Consider the following 23,249-nt stretch of genomic DNA (forward strand, 5'->3'; position numbering starts at 1 on the left):
GGGGTGGAGTTTTGGTTTCAGGTGAGAAAGTTCTGGAGGTGGACGGTGGGCATGGCTACACCACGGTTGAGTGTATTTAGTGCAACTGAATTTTGCACTTAATGGCATGTGGTAAAGACAGTGACCAGGAGCCCCAAGAGGCCTTCAGCGCACAGTAGGGGTGCTGGCTGGGAGCCTCGCGGGCTTGGGCTCAGGCCGAGGCTGGAGTCCAGCAGTGACATCTGATGAGGCACATACCACCCCTATCCCCACTTCACAAGTGGAGCAGGTCAGGCTCCGAGTTTCAGTAACGAGCCTGAGGCCACCAGTGAGACACAAGGCCAGGGATTCATACCAGGCAGTCTGGCTCTGCACTCTAGACCCCAAGACAGTGACTGAGAACCCCTGGGGACAGGTGTCGGCATGCTGTCAGGATGGGCTCATTCTGTGCGGCCTCAACTGAACACACAGTGGGGTCAATGCCTGGGAGCCTCTGAAAGTTCTTGAGCTCTGTGCACGTGTGTGTGCCCGTGTGTGCCTCCATAGCATCCTTTGGGAACCAGGCTCTACAGTGCACACAGTAGGAATACGCAGGACATACAAAGCATCTGCACACAGTAGGACCAACCAAGGGCAGAGGGAAAATAAGGGGTACCAGGGTGGGTACCCGAGAACACTGGTAATCCCCAGGGGGTGCCTGTGGCATTTGGAGGTCCTGTGGTCTGAAGCCTGCACAGAGGGGGACTACCGGGGAGTACTCAGAGCGGGGAGCTGGGCACGGCAGGGGGGGGAGGGGGACTGTGACAAGCTCAGGGCTGTCTTGGCCCCAGCTCTAGCCATCCCGGTCACGGTAGGTGGGGCAAGGTGCCCCCTGCACCCAAAGATGACATGAGGCCACTTCCAAGAGGGGAGGGTTTATTGGAGTAACTGACTGACGGTCCTCAGTGCAGTGCTGTCCCTCCCCCTGGGGGCAGGGCAGTCCAGTGTGTGCGCCTTGGGCGCTGGAGTCAAGGGGGGCCCAGGAGTGTCGCAGGCATAGCAGCAGGCAGAGAGGATGAGCCGCCCCCACAGGGCTCACCCCCAGCCCAGCCCCGGGGGGGGACCCTCCCGAGGTCCTCAGGCATCCACAGCAGGGCTGGGGGGGTCCGCGGGCGGGCAGCGCCGGTGCCGGAGAATTGACTTCTCCTCCTCCTGAGGGGACAGGAGTGCCACACACACGTATCAACACGTATCGCACAGCCTGGGACACTGGTGCACGCCACTCGGCATGCATCAGCCATGTCACCCCACCTCGGGGAGGGCCTGGGCCACCTGCGCTCACCATCTCGGAGGCAGTGCTGGGGCTCGCGCCCTCGGGGGAGCCCCCTTCGTCCCTTGAGCAGTCGGGCCCTGCATCTTCCTCATACTCCGTCAGGCAATCCGACTCCTCTCCTGGAATCAGGGAGCAGGGTGAGGTGTGGGGCCAGGGGCCCACCAATCCCAGGCCCTGCCCCGCCCTCCTGGGGGTGCCCTTGGCCCCTCACCATCGGCACAGCCATCAGAAACGTAGCTTGTGGGAGGCTCAATCCGGGACACAATCTCTGCCAAGTCGGTGAAGCCAGAGCTGGGGAAAGCCAGCACCTGTGGAGCGCAGGCGCAGGCGCAGGCGCAGGTGAGGGCCTTGGGGGCTCTGCGGGGTCCTCGAGCCTCAGGGTGTGGTGTTTTGGGGGGCCCAGAGACCCTGGGGAGGGTCCTCTGGCTCAAGGGTCTCAGCTAAATCCAAGGAGGTCTGCAGTCATCTGAGAGAGGTTGGGGGGGGGGTCTATTTCTAAGAGTGGCTCCACTGGGGTAGGTCACGGGCTTACGTCTGCACGGCGGCTCTCATTGAGGTCGGCAGACCGCCGGTCCGTGAGCATCTTCTCAATGATGTCGCCCCTGCTCCAACCCCCAAACACAGCCTTCCCGTACTGGTAGCCCACATCCTGCAGGAGGCGAGAAGGCTGAGGCCGCGCCCGCGCACCCCACTCCCCTGGTGGTTTTCTCTGCCTCACCTTCCCTCCACTCTGTGGACCTTTCCTTGGCCCCTCAACAGGCTGATAATCTGGGGGAGCAGGCATGAGACTAAACCTGTTTCAGAGCCAGCCTTACGTAGCACACTTGTCCCCGCCTTTCTCATCCTGTGCCCCTGTCAGACATTACCAATCGCTCCCTCTACATTCTTTCCCACTCAGCCCCGTATAGTGTGCCAAGTACCAAACGGCCTGATATGATGGTGTGTAAGCTGATTTCAAGGTCTGCAAAAATGCAGTATATCTGTAGATAGCACCATCCCCTGGGCCCATGACAGACATCACCAATCCATTGTGGCACACTTTCCTAGTGAGCCCAGAAAGAAGGGGGGCATCAGTGGCCTGTGACATATTAGCTGCTCCACACCTCTCCCGTGCTGTGGCACACATTACACACTGACCACTGTTCCCATTCCCACCGATGCAGAAAACGGCTTCAGAAATCTCTAGACACTGCTCAAGCAGTGCAGCTGGTACATGATAGGAAACCTAGTTCCTTACGCAGCACATGTACAGCCACGGTCCCTTGCCGCATGCACGGCAGACATCACAAATCAATGACCATTCTGGTCCTCACGGATCCCGTTTAGGAATGGATCTCGTTTGGGAATGGAGCCCTAGAGTCCTTCCCCTCATGCTGCTCTGGGCTCTAAGTAGTAAAGCTCTGTCAGCCCACCACACCGGCACACAGCTGCTCCCACTGCTCACGTAGATCTGGTCGAACTTCCCGAAGTCCATGGTCTTGAAGCAGTCGATGGGCGGGCGCAGGTACTCGCAGTAGGAGCTGGACTTGACGACCTCCAGCTGCCGCACGCAGGACACGTAGGCCAGGCGAGACTGGATCTCAGCCATGTCTGGAACCTTGATCTTGTCTGTCCAGGGGTTTAGCCGCTTCCACAGCAGCCACCAGCCAGACAGGCTGTCCCCGTAGGTACTGAGGTCCGTCTCATCCTGACTCCCAACATCGATGGCGATGACCGTCTTGGCACCCATGCTGCGGGCGATGTCCGCTGTGGGGCCGGGGACGGTCAGCAGGCGGGTCCCCACCAGAGCCCGGGGCAGGGAAGCTCAACCCAGTCCCACAAACACCGCCTCGCAAAAGGTCAAACACACAAAACCACTCAAACAGCAAGCCAGTATCCAAAGGGCATGGGCACCGACACCCATGGCGTTGAAGGGGTGGGGTTCAGATGGTGGAGCTTTTAGGCAAAGAGACATCGGCTTGGGAAAAAAGACATGAAGTCAGACATGTGGGGGGACAGAGGTGCGGAGGGAGTGATGTGGAGAGACAGGGTTGTGAAGACAGATGCAGAGACGCGTGAAAATCAAGCCACAAGGAGAGAAAGGAAGCAAAGCTGAGACAGCAACAGAGGTTTTCGGCGGAGAAAGATATCAGAGACAGGGAAGGAGAGAGAACCTGGGGGGAAATCTGGGGCTGAGACAGGGACAGAGAACGATGAACAAGAACGAGGAGGTTCAGAGAAGCAGGGCAGAGGGGTGAAGGGCAGGCGACGGCCCGGTGAGGAGGCAGGAGGTGCCTGTGGGATTGCTTCCATGTCCCTGTGCCCCACGGAGCGTCCCTGAGTGGGTCTGGAAGAGCCTGGGGGGATGGGGACACAGACCCACCGTCTCCATCAGACTTTGCTTGAGTCCCTCGTACGCTTATTTGTGGGTCTTGAAACGTGTGGCCACGTCCACGCAGCTGCACAAGCCTGCACATGCCTGCCACCTGTGCGTGTCTCCTGTCTGTGTGAGCATGCGCACTTCTGCATGGTCTACACCTCCGAACACACACCTGGACAGCACTTACACACAAGATTCCTAGTGCCTGTGCTCCTACGGATCTGTACATGCCTGCTCACGTGTGTGTGACTGTTAGGTGTGTGTATCTGTGCAGAGCACGGATGACGGGAGATTGCACACATCCCCCGAGTGGGGCCAGAGAGACAGAGTGTGGATGACTGGGCGTGGCTGTGGGCCCATAAAACTTCATTTGCAAAACCAGGCCCGGGGCTGGATTCGCTGTAGTGGGCTGATCCCGGGCCTGCAGGACCGAGAGCGTGGGTGTACCTAGCAGGTGCATCTGTTTGGACGCGCTCACTTCCGGGTGTGTGACATGTTAAGCTAGACGTCTGGCGACCTGTCATCAGCACGGGTGAGGTCGACAGGTAAGCACGAAAGCTGGGCCCGGTGGCACGGGAGCCCGCCGTCTGTGTGCGTACGCTTGTGTGCGTCTGTGGCAGGGCAGACGGACGGGCGTGCGAGGACGTACGCCCTACCTCATGCGCACGCGCGTCTGCACGCATTGTGAGCGGCTGCAGGAGCACGCGGGTAGCCAGTGCGATCCACAGAGGTGTTGGTCATCTCTGCGTGTGCCCTGCTGTGCGCACACGCGTGTCTGTCCGTGGTGGACGCGGCTGCCTTCTTGACTCCACACCCGTCAGCTCTGGGGCCCCGCCTGCCTGTGCGCGCATGCCCGTGCCCGGGTCTGCCCACACGCGCGTCCTCCTGGGCGCCCGTGTGTGCGCCCTCCTCACGCATGCGCCGTGTGCGCGGGCAGGGAGCCACTTGCCTGGCAGGTTGTTGATGTAGCCGCCGTCCATGAGGAGGTGCCCGTCCTTGGGGTCGCACAGCGGGGGCAGGTAGCCCGAGAGCGTCATGCTGGCGCGGACGTACCGCCACAGGGAGCCTGCCCGGCGGGACACACAGACACAGACACGCACAGACGCGCTCAGCCATGCTCGGAGGCCCGGCCAGCCCCGTGGGCTCGCTGACCTGGCACGTTGTTGACGTAGCACCCGTCCACCAGCAGGTGCCCGTCCTTGGGGTCGCACAGCGGGGGCAGGTAGGGGCAGTAGGAGGCGCTGGCCCGGACGTAACGCCACACGCAGCCTGCGGGGACGGCGTGAGGGGGTGAGGCGCCTGACTAGCCTTCCAGCCCCCCTACCCCTGAGGAGAGACATACCTGGGGGCCTCCGGGGCATTAGTGGGTGGTGGTTAGTGCTCGGCAATCGGGCCAGGGTGGACGGTCACTCATGTTAACAACGTCCCAGATGCTCGGCCACCCTCCCTGCACCCCTCCCCCCACAGCCGCGGAGGTTGTCTGGGGCCGCTGGGGGCACCCACCATCTTTGTGCACGCGCATGGCTGAGGCGGTGATGTCCGTGGTCACGTTGAAGTATGGCAGCCACAGGTCCTGTGGGGACAGGGACGGGGTGGCAGAGGAGTGGGGGCTCCCGCAGGGAGCGGCAGGGGCAGGGGAGGCGAGGGAGGAGGGCACACCTCGATCTGCTTGTCCTGGAAGACACGGTGAATGCCGCGGTTGAAGGCCGACCCGGTGAACATGGAGGTGACAGGGTATGTGAGGTCCAGCACCGGCTCCACCACCGAGGTCATGTTCTAGGGGCAAGGAGGCCGGCAGGGGTCAAACGGGAGGCGCGCGAGTCACCAACAAGGGGGTCACACAGGGCCCTGGTTTCCTCCAGCCGGGGGCTAGGGCCACTAACAAGGAAGTCACAAAGGTCCTGGAGAAATCTGCTTTCGGGGTCCAAGTGGGGTTCACTAATGAAGTCGGGGAAACGGCAGGAAGAGCTCAGAAGCCCCTCTGGGATCAGGTTTCAGGGTGCTTCTCCTGCGGCGGGTGGGGGTGGGGGACAGGACACACACCTTGGCCCACTCCCGGGCCCGCTGCTTCGTGCGACTGGCGCTTCGCTCCTCAGCGTACAGGGCACCGATGAAGGAGCCGATGGACGTGCCGCCCACCAGGTCGACGGGGACCCCCGCCTCCTCCAATGCCTTCAGCACGCCGATGTGTGAGCAGCCCCTGCAAAGGGGCGCGAACCCGGGGACTCACTGGAGCTCCCCGAGGCCCCCCCACCAGGAGTCCCCCTTCTCCCATCTCCCTCCCTCCCCCAGACCAACAAGTGCCAGCCCTACCTCTATGGGATTGCTGCGGGAGAATAAGCCCCACCCGCCAAAACCCCACCCTTCAGGGCAAGCCCCGCCCCTCACCTGGCCCCGCCCCCGCCCAGCACCAGGGCAATGGTGTTGCCTGTGAGCACACGCGCCAGGCGGGAAAAGTCGCTGTGCCGGTCGGCGCGCCTAGAGAACACCTTCTCATAGAGCTCGTGCTGGGATGCGGGGCAGGGGAGAGAGAGGCGCCACATGAGGATCGGGGTGCAGGAGGCAGTATCTGGGCCTCCACGGCATTGCTCCCGCCCCACAGGTCTCTAGGCCCCTCTCCAAGTGCAGCCCTTACCAACTTGGCAGGGCTGCGGCGAGAGAAGAGACGGCGTGGGCAGCGCAGATGCAAGTGCCCAGAACACCAGCTCCGCATGTTGAGCCACTCGACGGTGCGCGTGGGGCCTGCGCCCTCCTCCCTGTGCAGCAGCACCAGCTGCTTGAGGGCGCGCACCGCCGTGTTCTCCAGCATCTGCTCCAGCTGCAGGGGGGCGACGGGGCGGAGGGGGGGGAAGTCACTGATCAGGTCTCATCTCCTCCCAGCCCCCCACACCCAGCTGAGCTTGGGGCCCCGCTCGCCTAGCCCCACGGTGAGGGTGCCCAGCGCCCAGCGCAGGCACAGGAGGGTGGGGCCACTGTGTGCGGTCTCCGGACCTGGCCAAGAGTGGGCTCCTGGTCACCCAGGCCCACAATGAGGATGCAGTCGGCCTGGCGCAGGCAGCGCACGGTCCACGGTGTCAGCGATGCGTCTGTCTGGTAGAGCACGATGCGGTGCGCATCTTCCTGCTGGGCCAGCCACCCTGACAGCCGGAACTCTTGGATGCTGGGACAGGGGTTGGGTGGGGGAGGGGGTAAGCCATCCAGGGGGCTGGTCAGGGGTCCCAGTCCTCCCGGAAACCATGCAGCTCCATTCCAGGTTGGAGGGGATCTTAGACACCCAGGCCCCCACAACACATCCATGCCCTCCAGGGGCGATTCAACCCGTGGTCTCCCATTAACTGGATGGATGGGGCCCATGCTCCTTGGTTCACAGCCCAGAACTCAACTAGCGTTGGAAGAATTCCAGGTTTCAAGGCCATCCCACCTTCTCAAACACATACCTATCCAGTGCAGAAGCCCCGAGGCGGGCCCGGATGATGTCACTGTTGAGAAGGAGAGTTGGACCTGGGGATGGGTAAGGATAAGGAGTTAAGGATAAGGAGTTAGGAACCCAGAGGGTTCGCAGGTGCAGGGGGTGGGGGCAGGGAGGCTCTCCTATAAGAGAATACACCCCACCCCACTCCAGGTCCACCCCACCCTCACTGACTGGCTTACAGGCCAATGCCCCGCCCCCCACCCTGCCCCACCCAGAGGGATGGCTTCTCACCACTCCCCTTTCCCAACTGACCAATCGCTTGCAGAGCATGCTGCAGCTCCAGGGTGAAGGCCACCATGGGCACTTCGGCGCACACTGGCAGGACCGCCACTGTTGCCAAGTTGCTGGCTGGGTTGGTAAGTTCGGAGTGCGGGGGGACGCCTAGTCCCGAGCCTGCTGGGACCCGAGGAAAGGAGATTTGCTGTGTAATCTTGTGTAGACCTACCTCTTCCTTCTCAGAAGTCCCCGCCCCTCATCACCTGGCTGAGGCCGGGGGAAGCCACAGCAAAGGCTATGGTTTTGGTCCTGGACCCACAGCTTCCTGCCTTCCCGTCTTGATAAGATCTACCCATGTGAACTTCATTTTGGGGCCCAATCTCAGCAGGATCCACTACATAACTCTGTAACCACTCCACTGTGTCTGCATGGCCAGATCCGCACTCCTACCCCGTTCCGGCCTTGGTGCCTCTGTCCACTGAAGGCGCTTCAACACAAAACTGAGGCAGAAAACATCTACTTGCTTCTCAGTTTCTCCATAAACATCCTAGATCAAGCCATGAACCCACCTCTCTTGCCTGGACCGCTCCCTGCTCCTTCCTCCCCTCCGGATGCTTCCCAAACAGTCGAAGTAAGCTTAAATGCCCCTCCCGGGCTCCCAGCCCCTACCTCCATTTCTCCCCCTCGCTCCCTTTCATCTGTGAAGTGCTCCAAAGCCACCGAATCCTGTGTATGGGGTTTTCCTAGTGTCCTTCAATGTCAGGCCCCATCTCATTTGTCAAGCCTCAGCTCATTGTCCTCAGAAAAACCTCCCTCCCTCCACTAGTCACACTCCATCAAGACCTTTTGTTTTCTTCACAGTATGTATCAGCCTGCAACATCAGGCCTTTTTTTGTGTGTTTTTAAAGTCTCTCTTGTGGAGCTGCAAGCCCTTTCAGAAACCTCCTCGGCCTGTGCCCTCTCCCCAGCCTCGGTGCCCAGCACAGTGCCCTGCACGTTAGGTGCTCCCTGGAAAACTTTTCTGTATCTCATCAATAGAAAGGCGCTCAGGGGTCTGAAATCTTGTTGTTTCCGCCCCTGGGGTTGGCCCCAGGATTGTGACAAGGATGGACGGATGGCCTGATGGAAGCGAATGGGCATTTGCATGCATGGGCCAAGACTGGGGAGAAAAATCAGTAAGGAAAGACCCTGGGCGTGGGGATGGTTCTTAGCCAAGGGTCACCACTGCCCACTCCCCCCATCCAGGCATCAAGGCTGAAGGGGGAGAAGACCCTGGGGTAGAGAAGGGGAGGCATACAGGTTGCTGGGCTGATCCAGGGTGGGCTTGCCCTTACAGAGAATCCCAGGCCCATCTTTCCACATGGCCGTTATCCGACTCCATTCCCCGGTGAACTCTCTGGAACCACACCTCCCAGCAGACTCGGAAACCGGGAACCACACCTTCCAGCTTGGCAGTCACTTCAGAAGTCGCTCCCCAACCTGCCCCTTGACCCCTGCCCCACCCCCCACCTCCACGGACTTCATTCCCTGCACACTATTTTAAGGACTCCCTCTCCCAGTGCGTTCAGGATGTAGACCCCATCCCGCCCTGGAGGCCCGGACACCCACAACCAAGCTCGCCGCTGAAGGCTCTGCTCTTCAGAGCGAAGTTTTAGATTCCATTCAAAGCATGGCCTGGGGTCTAAGGCTCGGCTTCCAGCATGCCCAGGAACCCGACCTCCCTCCTCCTCCCTGCCCCCACAGCAGGCACCGGAAACCCATCAGATCCCCCTCCCCCTTCAAGCCCCACCCCGAGCGTTGGTTTCCCTGAGCGTTGGTTTCCACGCCGGAATCCATCTCCCAGCATGCCCAGGGCTTGGGGCTCCCACTCCCAGCGTGTTCCAGGCTTAGGACTACAGCCCCCAGCATTCCCGGGGCCGCCAGCTTCTCACCTGGGAAGGGTCCTTGCAGCTGCTGCAGATTCCCCAAAATCTTCTGGCTTAGCAGGTGGATGAGGCGGGTTACGACCTGGGGCGTGGGAGCCAGAGTCCCAGTGAGACGAGTAGGGCAACTTCTCCCTCCTCCTACTGAGTTGCCTGTGTACCCGTTACCCGGGCCCCACTCACAAAGAGCCCTGCTATTCCTGGGGGTTTCGCCCCCTCCCTGGGGCTCCATCCGCCCCCCCCCATTAAGCCCTGCCCCCTGAGGCCCCGCCCCCTCATTAGGAGACCAGTCCGCGCTGCCGCACCTGCGGGTACCGACGTTTGATGTGGCCCAGGGTGCCCTCGGGTAGTTTGGCCAGCTCCGTGTCCCGCACCGCGTGCACCGTCGTGGCACGAGGCTGTCGCGTGAGCGCCTCCACCTGGGGGGCCGCGTGCGTGAGCAGGGCTGCTAGAGCCGGAAGGCCCCGGGTAGGAAAGGGGAAGACGACTGTGGGCGCAGAGGGGAGGCGGGCTGGCCCTGCCCCAACGGTCCCCGAATAGGGGATGGAAGATCAGTCCCCATGACTCGTGAGGGCGTCGGGGAGAGGGATCCATGCGGGAGGAGTTGGGGGTTGTCTCCTCTTGTGATGGAGGGCCGGGACGGAGTCCGATGAAGACTCTGCACCCCAAGGAGTCACCCCCTCCTCCCTCCCATGGAAGGGAGCCGCCAGAACTGCTCCATCGGACTCCCTGGGACTGTGCGTTTGTTGAGAGGAGGGGGGGGGAACCTTCCAGAATTCAGAGGGCGGTGGGCGGGCGCTCACCACGCCAATGAGATCGCCGCGCCCGTACTCCCCCACCAGCTCCTTCTTGCCGCTGCCTCGCTGGATGACGCTCCGCAGCCGCCCATTGAGCACGATGTAGGTGCAGTCCGAGCGGTCGCCCTGCCTGCGGTGGGGAGCGGGTCAGACATGGGGCGTCGGGACTGCGACGGGGCGGGGGCTGCGTCCTCGGCAGGGCCCGAGCTGCACCTGTACAAAGCACGTCCGGCCTCCACAGCCGTCCAGTCGATGGCAAAGTCCATCTGGCGCACGAAGGGCGACATCCTCGCGGCCACTGTGTGCGCGGCACTCAGCACCACGCTGGGCTGTGCACGCATGATCCTACGAAGGAGACGTGGGGGTACGTGGGCCGGGGGAGGGGGGCTGGAAGGGATGTGCCCTTAGGAAGCGGAGAGGCCCCGAGATGGCCTGGCGATGGGAGCAGAAGGGCTCAAAGCAGTCCCCGGAAAGGCACCTGGCATCCGAAGGGATGACCTCTGCCCCAGCGCAATGGGGCCAAGTGGGGGCCCCCCAAGTGCCACTCCCACCCCAACTCTGGGGGCCCCGACCATGCGTACTCATAGAAGTCGGACTTAGAGATCCTCAGGAAGGTGCAGTCACGCTGGGCTCTTAGTGTGAAGATGAGAGGCTCCCCTGTGAGCACCGCCAGCTGGCCCACCAGCTCTCCGGGCTGGGCCACGAACAGGCACACATCCTCCGCCTTGTCGATCATGCGCTGGTACACGTGCAGGCACCCCCACAGCACAAAGTGCAGGCTCACGTCCTGGGGGGGCAGGGGCAGAGATGGGCACGGGAGCAGCACTCCGACCCCCAGCTCAGCTCAGCACACGCACCCAGGGGCGAAGGAAGGAAGAGTTAAAGGAGGGAGGAAAGGCTCAGGGTGTTGAGCTGCGCAGCGCATCTATCTATTTTCCATTCCACACCCATGGTAGCCGTTGCTAACGGATTATCAAAATCCAACACCAGATTGAGGCCCATAAATTCTTTTCCTTAAAGGTTTTTTTAGTTTATTTATTCTGAGAGACAGAGAGCGCATGAGAGAGCACGCACAAGCAGGGGAGAGCGGGAGAGAGAATTGCAAGCAGGTTCCTTGCTGTCAGCATGGAGCCCAGGACCCACAAACCGTGAGATCATGACCTGAGCCGAGATCATGACCTGAGCTGAAATCAAGAGTCGGGCTCTTAACTGACTGAGCCACCCAGGCGCCCATAAGATTTTTCAAAGTAGTCTCTACGCCCAACATGGGGCTCAAACTCCTGATCCTGATATCAAGAGTCGCATGCTTAACCGATTGAGCCAGCCAGATGCCCCAAGGTCCATAAATGCTCTCCAACATAGCCAGCAAGAGGCTGCAGGCGCTATGTAGGGGTGTGGCGTGGCTGGGCTTAGACCCTCTGTGTTTATGCAGGGTAGCCAGTTAGCCCGTGGAAGACTCAAGTTAGACTCTTACCTCACACCATATCACAATGGATCAAAGACACAGATGTAGGAAAGAGGTAAAACTATAAAATTCACAGATCACAGGGCTCAATCTTTGTGACTCTGAATTTGGTGAGGAATTCTTAGGTATGACACCAAAAATTTGAGCAACAATAACAAATTGATAAATTGAACTTAATAAAAATTAAAATCTTTTGAGTTTCAAAGGGCACTGATTCAAGAAGCTGAAAGAACAATGCAGAGATTGGAAGAAAATATTTGCAAATCATGTATCTGTTAAGGGTTTGTATCTGGACTACATAAAGAATTCTTACAACTCAGTAACCAAAAGACAAATAACTCAGTTTTTTAAAAATGGGCAAAGTTGGGGCACCTGGGTAGTTCAGCTGGTTAAGCATCTGACTTCGGCTCAGGCCATGATCTCGGTTTGTGAATTTGAGCCCTGCGTTGGGCTCTGTGTTGGCGGCTCAGAGCCTGCAGCCTGCTTCGGGTTCTGTCTCCCTCTCTCTCTGCACCCTGCATGCACTCTGTCTCTCTCTCAAAAATAAACCAATATTTAAAAAAAAAATGGGGCACCTGGGTGGCTCAGTCAGTTAAGTGTCTGACTTCAGCTCAGGTCATGATCTCACAGTTCGTGAATTTGAGCTGTCAGCACAGAGCCTGGAGCCTGTTTCGGATTCTGTGACTCCTTCTCTCTCTCTCTCTGTCCCTCTCCTGCTCATGCTCCCTTTCTCTCAAAAATAAATAAACATTAAAAACAAAGATTTTTTCTTAATTAAAAAGAATTTTTTTAGTGGGCAAAGTCTCAGAATAGACAGTTCTCCAGAGAAGTAGACAAATGGCCAATAAGCAGATGAAAAGATGATCAAAATCATCAATCACTAGGGACATTCGAATCAAAACCATGAGGGGCGCCTGTTGAGTGTCCGACTCTTGATTCCTGCTCCGGTCATGATCGGGGTGGGGGGTGGGGGGTGGGGTCAAGTCCCGCATCGGGCTCCGAGCTGAGCATGGAGCCTGCTGGAGGTGCTCTCTCCCCTCATATGTGCACGCGCGCTCGCTCTCTCTCAACACAAAACACCCGACCACGGGACGCTGCTGCACACACTAGGATGATGGAATGAAAACGTGTTGGGGAGGACGCAGAGAAACCGCGCCCGTCCTCCGCCGCTGCTGGGATGTAAAAACAGTGCGGTGCTTTGGAAAGCAGTCTGGCAAAAGGTAAAAGCAGCCTTCAGGGCGCCTGGGGGGCTCAGTCGGCTAAGCGTCTGGCTTTGGCTCAGGTCATGATCTCACGGTTTGTGAGCTCAAGCCCCACGTCGGGTGAACACGAGCCCCGATCCTGCCCCCCTCCTCTCTCTCTCTCAAGCTCTCACGAGACTCTCTGCCCCTTGCTCACGTGTACCTTTTCTCTCTCTCTCAAAAATAAAAGTAAAGTAAAATAAAATAAAAAGCAGTCCACAAAGAGGTAGAAGTGGAGTTGCCCTGACCCAATGATTTGAATCCTAGATACACACCCAGCAGAAACGGAAACCTGCAGAAATCTGCACAGCAGCATATATGTAATAAGCCAGAAAAGGTGGAAATCACACAAGTGTCCATCAAGTGATAAATGGATGGACGAAATGCGGGAGACCCTCTATCCAGTCATGGAGGAGTGGCACGCCACACACTACAATGTGGATGGACCTTGACAACACAGTGAAAGAAGCCAGACAAAAGGGCCACGTAACGTACGAGTCCATTTACGTGAAATGTCCAACAACACAGACAAGTCTATAGAGACCAAGAGGAGGAGTTGCTGAGAGCTGGGGTTGGGTCAGGAGGGCAATAGCTAGGCAGTATGGTTTTTTTTTTCAAGGTGATGAAAGTATTCTGTGTGGTTTTTATTTTATTTTTAAGTAATCTCTACACCCGACATGGGGCTCAAACTCATGACCCTGAGATCAAGAGCCACACGCTCTGCTGCCTGAGCCAGCCAGGAGCCCCAGTGTGAAAGTATTCTAAAATTGGTAGGGGCGGGGCACCTGGGTGGCTCAGTTGGTTAAGCGTCCAACTCTTGATTTCAGTTCAGGTCATGATCTCGTGGTTTGTGAGTTTGAGCCCCACATGGGGCTCTGAGCTGACAGCATGAAGCCTGCTTAGGGTTCTCTCTCTCTGCCCCCATCCTGCTTGTGTGCTGTCTTTCTCAAATAAGTAAACTTTTTAAAGAATCATTAAAAAATTGATAGTGGTGATGGTTGCACAACTCTGTACATGGACTCTTACTCTTTAAATGGGTGAATTGCATAGTATGTAAATTACATCTCAAACTATCACCAGATACATATGTATATTTCCTTTGCTCCCAGTTCCCTTGTTCCGCTCTATCTCTGTTGACCTCCTTTTGTTTCCTAGAGATCAAGTATCCTGTTTCCACCACTGGACATTAACACAAGCTTTCCCTCTGCCTAGAAAGCTCTTTTCTGCCCCCCTGCCCCCTCCTTCCTCCTTAGCTGGAGGCTTCTTCCTCAGAGGCACTCCCCTGCCTAAGCCAGATTTTATAAAGGCAAGAACATCTTTTATGTGTACGCACTAAGCAGATGATTTTACAAGAATTGGTGGAATTTGCTTGAGTGCAAGGTCTGTCAGAACTGTGGGTTTCCCAAGGGCAGGGACCTTGCTGGTATTTCCTGCCTCCACAGTCCCCAGAGACACACACACACCTCCCGGAACCCTCTAAGAATTTCCAGACTCTGTTTGGGATATGAATGGCGGTTACTAAATTATTCTGACATTTTGCCATCAGATTGGAAAGCAAGTCTCTTTGCTGCAGGACTTCTCAGAGCCTTGAATATGCTAATAGAGCTTCCACAAAGGGATTATATAGGCAATAGTCCCCAAACTTGTTTGAACACAGATCTCTTGTTTGTACTATGTGTTCTAAGATGCACACTTTGGACAATACCTGTGTAAAGCAGAATTTTTTAACCTTGGAACTGGATAATTCTGCTGGAGTGGGTGGGTGGTGGGACTGTCCTGTGCATTCTTGTGTGACTGGCCTTCACCCCCTAGATGCCAGTAGCACCCTTCCAAGTCAATAAAAAATGTTGCAACACTGGCAAATGTCCCCTGGGGTGTAAAACTGCCCCCAGTTGAAAACCACTGGTATGGGGGACACCCCGGTGGCTCAGTCGGTTAAGTGTCCGGCTTCAGCTCAGGTCATGATCTTATGGTTTGTGGGTTCCAGCCCTGCATCCGGCTCTGTGCTAACAGCTAGCTCAGAGCCTGGAGCCTGCTTCAGATTCTGTATCTCCCTCTCTCTCTGACCCTCCCCTGCTCGCGCTGTCTCTCTCTGTCTCTCACAAAAAGAAAAGGAAAAAAAAGAAAACCACTGTATGAAATCTTGGGAGGGAGACACGGCAGATTCACGTCCCTGACAACCCTCTGCAGTCCCCAGGAGCCTCACACGGCCGTAGACCAGTCTGGTAGCTTGCAGGCGAGCTGGGGCTGGTTGAGCCCAATAGTCTCCCAGATAAGCAGCACCCAGGGCTCCACCACGAGAACCGCAGTGCCACCACACTTCCTCGGCCCCCGAGTCCCGTGATCCGCTAGCAAAAGCCTCACCCAATTTCCTCTGTAGAAACGAGCCCGCTCTTGCAAGAGCAGCTCAACCAACAGATAAGTGATAGAACAATATCCCAGATGCCAGGGGCGGGGTACGCCCCAACTCCACCCCCGAAGCCTGGGGCCCCCTCACCCTCTCCTGAGGCAGGGCTGCAGTCCAGTGCCTGTGTCCTGTCACGCCCAGCCCCCCATCTCCTCCTGAGCTGTTCCCCCCACCCCTCCTCCACCCCTCCCCCCGGGCCTGTCACCCTTGAAAACCTCAGGCCATTAGGAAGGATTCTTCATTTCTTATGAATTCTAGCAGGTAGTTACCGTTATCACCCCGTTGCACGGATGAGGAAGCCGAGCACTTTCTCACTGACGTGCCCAAAGTCACAGAGGGAGTCAGGGCAAAGACGATTGCAACTCGGACCCCCTCAGTCCAGAACCCTCCCCCTCCTCCGTGCTTCTGGACTGTGAACTCACGACTGGGTCTCAGTTTCCCCCTTGTGAACACCAGAGGGCCTCACGTGATACCCTTTCCTACACTTGCTGGGTGCCCACTGAACCCAGCTCCAGGGGCTGGTTCGCAGCCTCCGGGTCCAGAGTCTGACCCACACACACCCATCCCACGGGGACCCAGGGCGGAAGCACACAGAACGTGAGTGCACATTGTAGGATTGAAACGTCACAAAATAGAAGTCACGGGAGAGAGAGCTCTAGGGGGCGGGGGTCCTGTGATAAAAGGTTCAAGGTCTGGAGCAGAATGGTTGGTAGGTCCAGGGAACATAGGGATCAGGATCACAGCATCTAGGATCAGCGGCGGAAATCACATACTCAGGGATTTACATACAGGGTCAAAGCGCAAGGGTCAGAGATCAGAAAGAGAGCGGGGTCAGAGCTGCATTAGAGACGGGGAGTCCGGCTCACCTGGTCCCCCTGGCGGGCGATGACGGTCCCAGCCTTGGCGTGATGGAGCAAGACCCTGCTGTTCAGGAGGGAGGGGTCCTAGAGAGAAAGGGGGGTTGAGACGGGCCTGTCTGGGCCTCTGCACCCTCCGCCTCACGCCCCCAGGACCCACGGCCGCCCACCTCAATCCGCATCAGTTTGGCCAGCTCCTGCTTCGCCGCCTCGAAGATGCTGCTCGTCTGGCGTCCCTGGTAGGGCCCGAAGGGGCAGCTGCCGGCGGCCAACTCCTCCTCACAGAAGCTGTGCTCACAGGCGCCTGCTGGCTGTTCCCGGGGCTCCTGAGTGGGGGTCTGCAAAGGGCAGGGCCAGTGACCTCTGTGCTCCTGCCTGACCTTCCCCCAAGGACGCTGCTGTGCACCAGGCCGGGGTCGTGGGGGGCCCCTGGGGAGGGGTGGGCAGAAGAGCAAGGCCTTACCCGGGCGGGAGCCACCTGGGGCCCCCCTGAGGCCTCTTCCTGCAGGGACACGGAGATCCGGCCGCGCTCATAGGCCATGTCGAAGTCCGAGCGGGGGCCACCTTGCAAGCCTGCCGTGAGCAGGAGGCATTTCACAAAAACAATAAAGAGGCCGAGTGACACACCCCACACAGGCACCCAGTCCCGTCCGTTACTGCTCTCTCCCTCCGAATCCTTAGCCACCTCGAGGATTACCCGCCGAAGAGCCATGACAGTGCGGCCAGTATTACCACTTCACAGATGGGAAAAGTCAAGACCGGCACATCCGTGTTCAACCCAGAAGCCTGGTGGCCTCCCCCGCTCCCCACTGGGGTCCCAGACCTGAGATGTCCACTGGCATGGAGATGCAGCGACTCAGCAGCGGGGCGGACGGAGCCTCCAGGGATGTGGGTTTCACCGGGTCCCCTGGGGGAGACACATGTTCAGGCTCCTGCCCCTCAGAGACACCAGGCCTGCAGCCAGGATTAGGGGGCAGGGAGCTAGGAGAGCGATTCCCATGGCTCCCTGAGGCCAGGGGTCCCTGGGGGACCAGCCGGAGTCAGACCTGGGTACCCAGCGAAGGGGGTCCCTGGGAAAGGGCTCGGATACCTGCAGGTCCAGGTAGTAGGGCACCAGTGGGGTCGGGAGGCCGGCCAGATGCCTCTCTTGGCTCCTCTGTAGCTGAGGTGCTGACCGCCCGCTTGGAGCCGCGCACGGGGCTGGTGCGGGCTGGGAGGCCGGGGCTGGGGAAGAGGCGCAGGGGCTGGATCTCCTGGTGACAGAGAGCACCATGCGTCACCCCTCCCAGGCCCCACCCCCTCCAGCCCCGAGATCCCTGTACAGTGATCCCTAGACAACTCACGTGGCTGAAGAGCTCATTGGTCAGACCCAGGTAGTTGTGAAGCGCTAGAAAGGTGACCCGCTGCAGCCTCACCATGATGATCTGCAGGGGCGTGGTCGGGGGCGGGGCCGAGAGGGGGCGGGGCCGGGAGAAAGTTGGAGGTGAGACACTGGGTGACAAGAATCAGGTGAGGAGGAGATTGGGACTGAGCAGTAAGGGGGTGGAGTGGAGGGAAGGTTAAGGTCGGGGGGCAGTGAGGGGCTGGCCAGGGGCAGAGGCCCAGCCTGGGAGAACCCCCCGTCCCCCCATCAAGCGGCAGAAGCCAGGAAGGGGTGGAGGAGGCAGCTAAACGGAGGGGACAGCCGCCCCTGGAGATCGGGCTGTCCAGGGCAGATAAGCACAGCTTGAGCACCTGCTTGCAGGTGACAGGCCCCCAGCGGTGGGGGGAGGGGGAGGGGAGAGGAAGGCCCGCTGACCTGCACCACCCGCACCAGGCTCTCGGGGTACTTGGTGAACACGGCGGAGAAGGCCTCCACCGGCAGCCGCAGCACCGTGGAATCTCGGGCCGCCCGGGCAGACACAGTGCGCTGGGGGTGCTGGTGGCCCTGGGGGCACGGGACAAGGAGGAGACTGGGTTTCAGGGGCCATGAGTGCCCTCTCCACTCCCCCGGTCCTTCGCAAGGCCGGTGCCTTGAGCATCCGAGGGAAGTATCGGAGATGGGGGCCCCCAAGACGACCCTCTCCAAACCAGTCCTCGGCCTTTGTCCTCACACCCAGCCTCCTCGCACCCCAAGATGGCCCACTCACAGTGATGACGTCCAGGATGCTCAGGAGGCTGTTGACGCTGTCCCCAGGCACCACTTCCTTCACCACACACTCCTTCCCATCCTGAGACATCGGGGATGGGCGTGGGGGGCTGAGCACGGCTGTCCCCACCTGCCAACGGGCATCCCCCCCAACCCCCCGGCTCTCGACCTCACCACCCAGTGATCAGTGACATCCCGATCCTGGCACCCACAAAGTCTTTGACAGGCATCCATTTCCTGGGCATCACTAACCATAACTGCTGACAGTGTAGACCACCCCGATGGCCTCAGGCAAGCCCTGCACATCTCAAAAGACTATGAACCCTGCTGACCCGCGGTGATGCCCATCTCCCCTGCCCATCTCCCTCTGGTGCCCCCTTGGGTGATCACTCACGGGCCCTGGCAGACAGAGCTCCAGCAGCCCATCCTGCACCACATAGATACTGGCGTCCGGCTGGCCTGGCCGGAAGACGTAGTCGCCCTGGCTGAGCCGCTGGAAGACCATGTGTCGGCAGAGCTCCAGGAAGAGTGGCTTCTCGAAGTGGCCCAGCACCCTGTTGGAGAAACGCAGGAGGTCAGGGGAGCCCCCAGCTCTGCAGCCCCCCGCCTGGACCCCAACACTAACCGGACATTCTTGAGCATGTAGAGCACCTCGGAGGGCAGGTGGGAGTTAGCCAGGTCACCCTCTGTCAAGTCAGCCTCAAGCACCGCGGGCGGGGGCTCCTTCCGTTGCAGCGTTGGTGCCTCTTTCTGGATGCGCAGGATCCTGGTGGGAAGAGAAGGGTGCAGGGCGTGGGGTAGGGAGAGGGCTCAGGCAGACCTGAGACTCCACACAGCCTTTCCCCCAAGTCACAAAACACAGAGATCAGCAAACCCTCGCCCACTAGCTGAACAAGGCCCGCTAGCCACTTGTGTAAATATAGTTTTATTGGCACATGCTCAATTCACATTCTTTTACATTCATTTACATAGTACCTGTGGCTGCTTTCACTCAACAGCAAAGTTGAATGATTACAACAATCGTGCGATCTGCAAAGCCTAAAATATTTACTGATCTGATCCCTTACAAAATGAATTTACCTGATCTCTGATATAAAACCCTGGATTACTCCTTTACTAATCGTAAGCTTTTGAGACCCGTGAAATCATCTTTTTTAGCACAGACTAGACCCTGACACATGACCTCTTCTTTTTTTTTTAATGTTTTATTTATTTTTGAGAGAGAGAGAGAGAGAGAGACAGACAGACAGACAGTGTGGACAGGGGAGGGTCAGAGAGAGAGAGGGAGACAAAGGATGTGAAGCAGGCTCCAGGCTCTGAGCTAGCTGTCAGCACAGAGCCCAATGTGGGGCTCAAACCCACGAACCATGAGGTCATGACCTGAGCCGAAGCCGGATGCTCAACCAGTGACTGAGCCACCCGGGCGCCCCTACACATAACCTCTTTAATGCAAGCAGATCTCTGGGGTGGCTTCCATCATGTGAGGTGACCCCAGGTACAGCTGTTTCGATCTTTCTAAAGGTCCCTGAGCTGGCCCTTCCTCCCAGATCTCAGGGAGCCCTGAGGTGACTCCTCTGATGGTCACGAACACTCCTGAAATAGCTCTCATTGCGTGTGAAGAGTACAGATACAGTTCCTCTCGTGATCACAGACCTGGGAGAGCCCTTCCCTCAAGTCACAGCTCCTACTGAGATGATCCGTCCCCTGGTCACAAGACTCCTGACCCCAGACCCGTTAGTATGACTAGACTCCTGAATTAAGCTCCAAAATATAGAGAAACCCAGACATGGTGCCTTTTCTGATCGGGGAGATCTTGGGCTAGCTCTCACCCAGTTCACAGAGAGTTCACAGAGCCCTCTGAAGGTCATGGCTTCAGTGTAACTCCTCAAGGGCACGCAAACACCAAGACAACCTCCGCGACGCACAGACACACGAGATACAAACCCTCAGCTAATCACAGAGAATCTAGAGCTACCCCCTTCCACTCAAGCCCTGGGAAGTGGTGTGAGAACACCACTGTTGGGCACGAACAGTCCTGGGATGACACCCTTGATGGGACAGCCCTTGAAACAGACGCCCCTGAAGCAGACCTTCAAGGATATTCCATGATGTCAAGAGACCGACCTCAGAGCCAGCTTCCAACTTAGAAAGATCCCTGGGAGGGCCTTTCTCAGAGACTCTGAGATGGTCCTTTGCTGATGACATGGACCCCTAAGATGTCCCTCCTACGCGCCTTAGAGCAAGAAGATTCTTGAAATAACTCCTGGGGTACAGAAACCCTAAGATAGCCTCCTTAGCGTGGGAAGAACGCCAAGGTAGGAAACAGAGATGCTCTCTGGCGTAGAGAAATTGCAGAGACACCCCCAGAAAACAAAAGCTAGTGACAGTCCTCCAGCAGGTCACAGAAACACCGGAGTGAACACCAATGAATCGCCTCTGGTGTGGGGAGACGCACGGACTAGCCTACATGGAAAGCCAAGACACAGACCCCTGCACGTATTACAAAGTGTCTGAGCTACCGATTAGAGGTAACTGGCTCACAGACACCCCTGTGGTAGGGGAACAGAGCTGAGATGGCCCTCAGGGCACAGAGACACCAAGACAGCCTGTCTGGTGTGGGAGAGCTCTGAGATAGCCTCTCTGAGTCCTGGGGGGTTCAAAGAATCCTTAGATACACCCTTCGGTGTGGGCTGATTGCTAGAAAGGTCCTTGAGATGCTTCTCCCTCCCCCCTCCCCCGCGCCAGGCACACCCAATATAGCCTTACTTCTTAGCAATGTTGAGCATCTTAAGTTTCTTCTTCATGCGTGGCCGGGAAGTGGTGGAGACCGAGGCATCCACCAGGGAGGAGGTGGATTGTGATACCTAGGAGGATTAAGGATGGGGGATGGGTGAACTGCCAGTTCATATCTAAGGGGAGAAGGGGACGAGGAGGGCGGGCTTACTAGAGGTGCAAAAGGGAAAGGGCAGAACCTCTGTGTGGTCAACGAGGCCCCCCGGAGGTTCCAGACTCACCTTCCGCATAATCTTCCGGCCATAGAAAAGCACTTTGTCCCTCTTCCGGAATCGATACCTGGGGCCATCGGGGGCTGGAGTCTCTGGAGAGAAGTGGGGAAGAGAAGCACTCTGAGCTCCGCGCAGACTCCACGCGAAAAGAGATGAGGATCCCGCCTGGAGACTCCCGTGAATCCCATCTCTACTGCCTCAGGAACACGGACATTTCCTCTCCACACTCCGCAGCCTCCCCGGAGGGGCCCCGTGGGTCCTCACTCTGCACTCGCAGTCTCCGCACCAGCAGGAGGATGAATACTGCCGTGACCAGCACCGCGACTCCAGCCCCAATCATCACGCCCAGCACCTGCGGGATGAAGGGCACTGGCTGCGCATCGCATATCCGGCCTCCTGAGCCCTCCACGGAGGCCGGGACACCCTCGTCCCCATCCCACTCCGCCAAGCCTCCGGCCCCCGAGGAGGTCACAGTCGGCCCGTGACTCGATGCCCCCATCTGCTGAATGGGCCGGCTCTGCTCCCTCCCCGGGGGCGCAACTCTTTCCGGCGGCTCCGCGGCCCCCGATGCACGCCGGGAAACGTAGTTCCACCTGAACGGACGTAACCAAGTTATCGCGAGACCGCAGTGAGCGCTGAGCATTTCGGGAATTGTAGTTCCCGCAGCGCCACACCTCCTCAACCCTTACCATTCCGGTTTGCAGCGGAGCCTCCATCAGTTGTTTCAGACCGGGAGGCAGGTCTGGTAGTCTTGGGTCCTAGGGAATACGTAGCAGAAGAAACCGGTGCAAGTCGTCGCTCTGGGCCCCCCTTTCCCCTGCCGCAAGCCCTGCTTCTTACCATGAATGAGCCTTGAACTTTTCGTACGGGCCGCCTGGATGGCGTTGCTGGCCAGGGGACAGCTGGAGGGGCACTGCAGAGCAGAGGAATGGTGCAGGTGGACCTGGAGGCCCAGGCTAGGGAGTGAGGAGAGTCTCTGGTCCCCTGCCCGGCTCCTTTCACCCACACCCCGGGCCGACAGAAGCCCCAGCGGTAGAGCCCCACCCTGGGGCTGAAGGGCGTCCGGCCAGACACCCAGTCTAGCAGCCACCGCACGGGTGCCCGACAGGCCTGACTTCCACAAGTGGTCCCTTCCTAGCCTCTGCAGTGCGGGATTGATCAATTCTGACCCAGCCGACGCTAGGCCGCACCCCCCTTGCCAAGACTAGATGCCCCACCCAGGGAAACTGGTGCCTTCAAGCCATAGGGTCGAGGAGATGACTGGCTTCTGACCTAAATCTGCCGCTCGGGCAACCCACGAGCCGGGGCGCTGGGGAGTGCTGCCGACAAACTACCACAGAAGGGGTCCTTGGGCGATGCGGAGGTCTAGGAAGCATCCGGGATGCATGGAGTGGGGCGGGGGTCACGAGAGGTTCCTGGCTGATAGTGGAGCTTTCCCATCACGCATTAAGTTATGAGATCTCTGACAGTATGAAGTAGCACTGGGACTTTGGAAACGATGCTGGCGCCATTACTGGGAAAGGAAACTAGGGACGCTGGAATTACCGGGGGGTGACTGTAAAGTTGCCGAGATTCTCAGGCATACAAGACTGTTGCTGGGGAAACTAGGAGCTGGGTGTGCACGTCCCTGCGGTTGTTTGAGCTACAGAGCCGGCCTCGGGATGACGGATGGAATATTACTGGGACTTTTCTGGAAGATTGAGAATGTTTCTAGCACCGTTGGAGTACTAACGGAAACTTAGGGGAATCACTGGGCCCTTGACACAGTACATAGTGCAAGAAAATTCACGGAAAACTAGTTCTCTTCCACCCTAGCGCGCACCTAGCTACCCGCACGGAAACACCTGCGCGGGGCGGGGGGGGGCGCCGCGGGGCGGAGGGATGGGGACATCATAGAGTCGGGGGCTACCAGAAATCAGAGGACAGATCCTAGTAAAGCCAAGGTCTCGCTAATGATCCTCGAAAGGACGCGTCTGCGGGGGCGACGAAAACCCGGACTCACCCAGGGAGCTGCAGCCAGGGTCCACTGTGCGCCAACACCGGTAGCTTTCCGCCCCGGCGCCTCAGGCGCGGCCCCTTTAAATTATTC

The 23,249-nt window shown here is 58.5% G+C and overlaps 1 protein-coding gene across 6 annotated transcripts; it reads right to left on the bottom strand.

Moving 5' to 3' along the window:
* Positions 1–877: 877 nt before the first annotated feature.
* On the bottom strand, positions 878–23,236 carry PNPLA6 (patatin like phospholipase domain containing 6). Of its 6 annotated transcripts, none has more exons than XM_029916200.1 (35): positions 23,163–23,236; positions 22,001–22,073; positions 21,850–21,918; positions 21,425–21,512; positions 21,170–21,252; positions 20,922–21,019; positions 18,781–18,921; positions 18,550–18,709; positions 18,157–18,237; positions 17,826–17,954; positions 17,371–17,451; positions 17,118–17,280; positions 16,851–16,934; positions 16,491–16,600; positions 16,198–16,365; positions 16,037–16,114; positions 10,639–10,844; positions 10,271–10,402; positions 10,064–10,187; positions 9,566–9,679; positions 9,270–9,345; positions 7,375–7,515; positions 7,088–7,151; positions 6,642–6,810; positions 6,286–6,468; positions 6,039–6,157; positions 5,694–5,850; positions 5,310–5,426; positions 5,154–5,223; positions 4,600–4,716; positions 2,736–3,037; positions 1,824–1,940; positions 1,503–1,599; positions 1,301–1,410; positions 878–1,170 (listed from the first exon to the last, which is right to left on the bottom strand). In XM_029916200.1, exons 2-35 carry the CDS (start codon positions 22,001–22,003, stop codon positions 1,096–1,098), a joined length of 4,026 nt encoding a protein of 1,341 aa, XP_029772060.1. In that variant the 5' UTR covers positions 22,004–22,073; positions 23,163–23,236; the 3' UTR covers positions 878–1,095. The 6 variants fall into 6 exon arrangements, with proteins under 6 accessions (XP_029772060.1, XP_029772059.1, XP_029772056.1 ...); XM_029916199.1 differs by having other exon boundaries at positions 7,375–7,518; XM_029916196.1 differs by lacking the exons at positions 4,600–4,716; positions 21,850–21,918; positions 22,001–22,073; positions 23,163–23,236 and adding an exon at positions 4,803–4,919 and having other exon boundaries at positions 7,375–7,518; positions 21,425–21,746.
* Between the last annotated feature and the right edge of the window lie 13 nt (positions 23,237–23,249).

The sequence above is a fragment of the Suricata suricatta genome, chromosome 12 (genome assembly GCF_006229205.1).
Source record: "Suricata suricatta isolate VVHF042 chromosome 12, meerkat_22Aug2017_6uvM2_HiC, whole genome shotgun sequence".
Classification (NCBI taxonomy): domain Eukaryota; kingdom Metazoa; phylum Chordata; class Mammalia; order Carnivora; family Herpestidae; genus Suricata; species Suricata suricatta.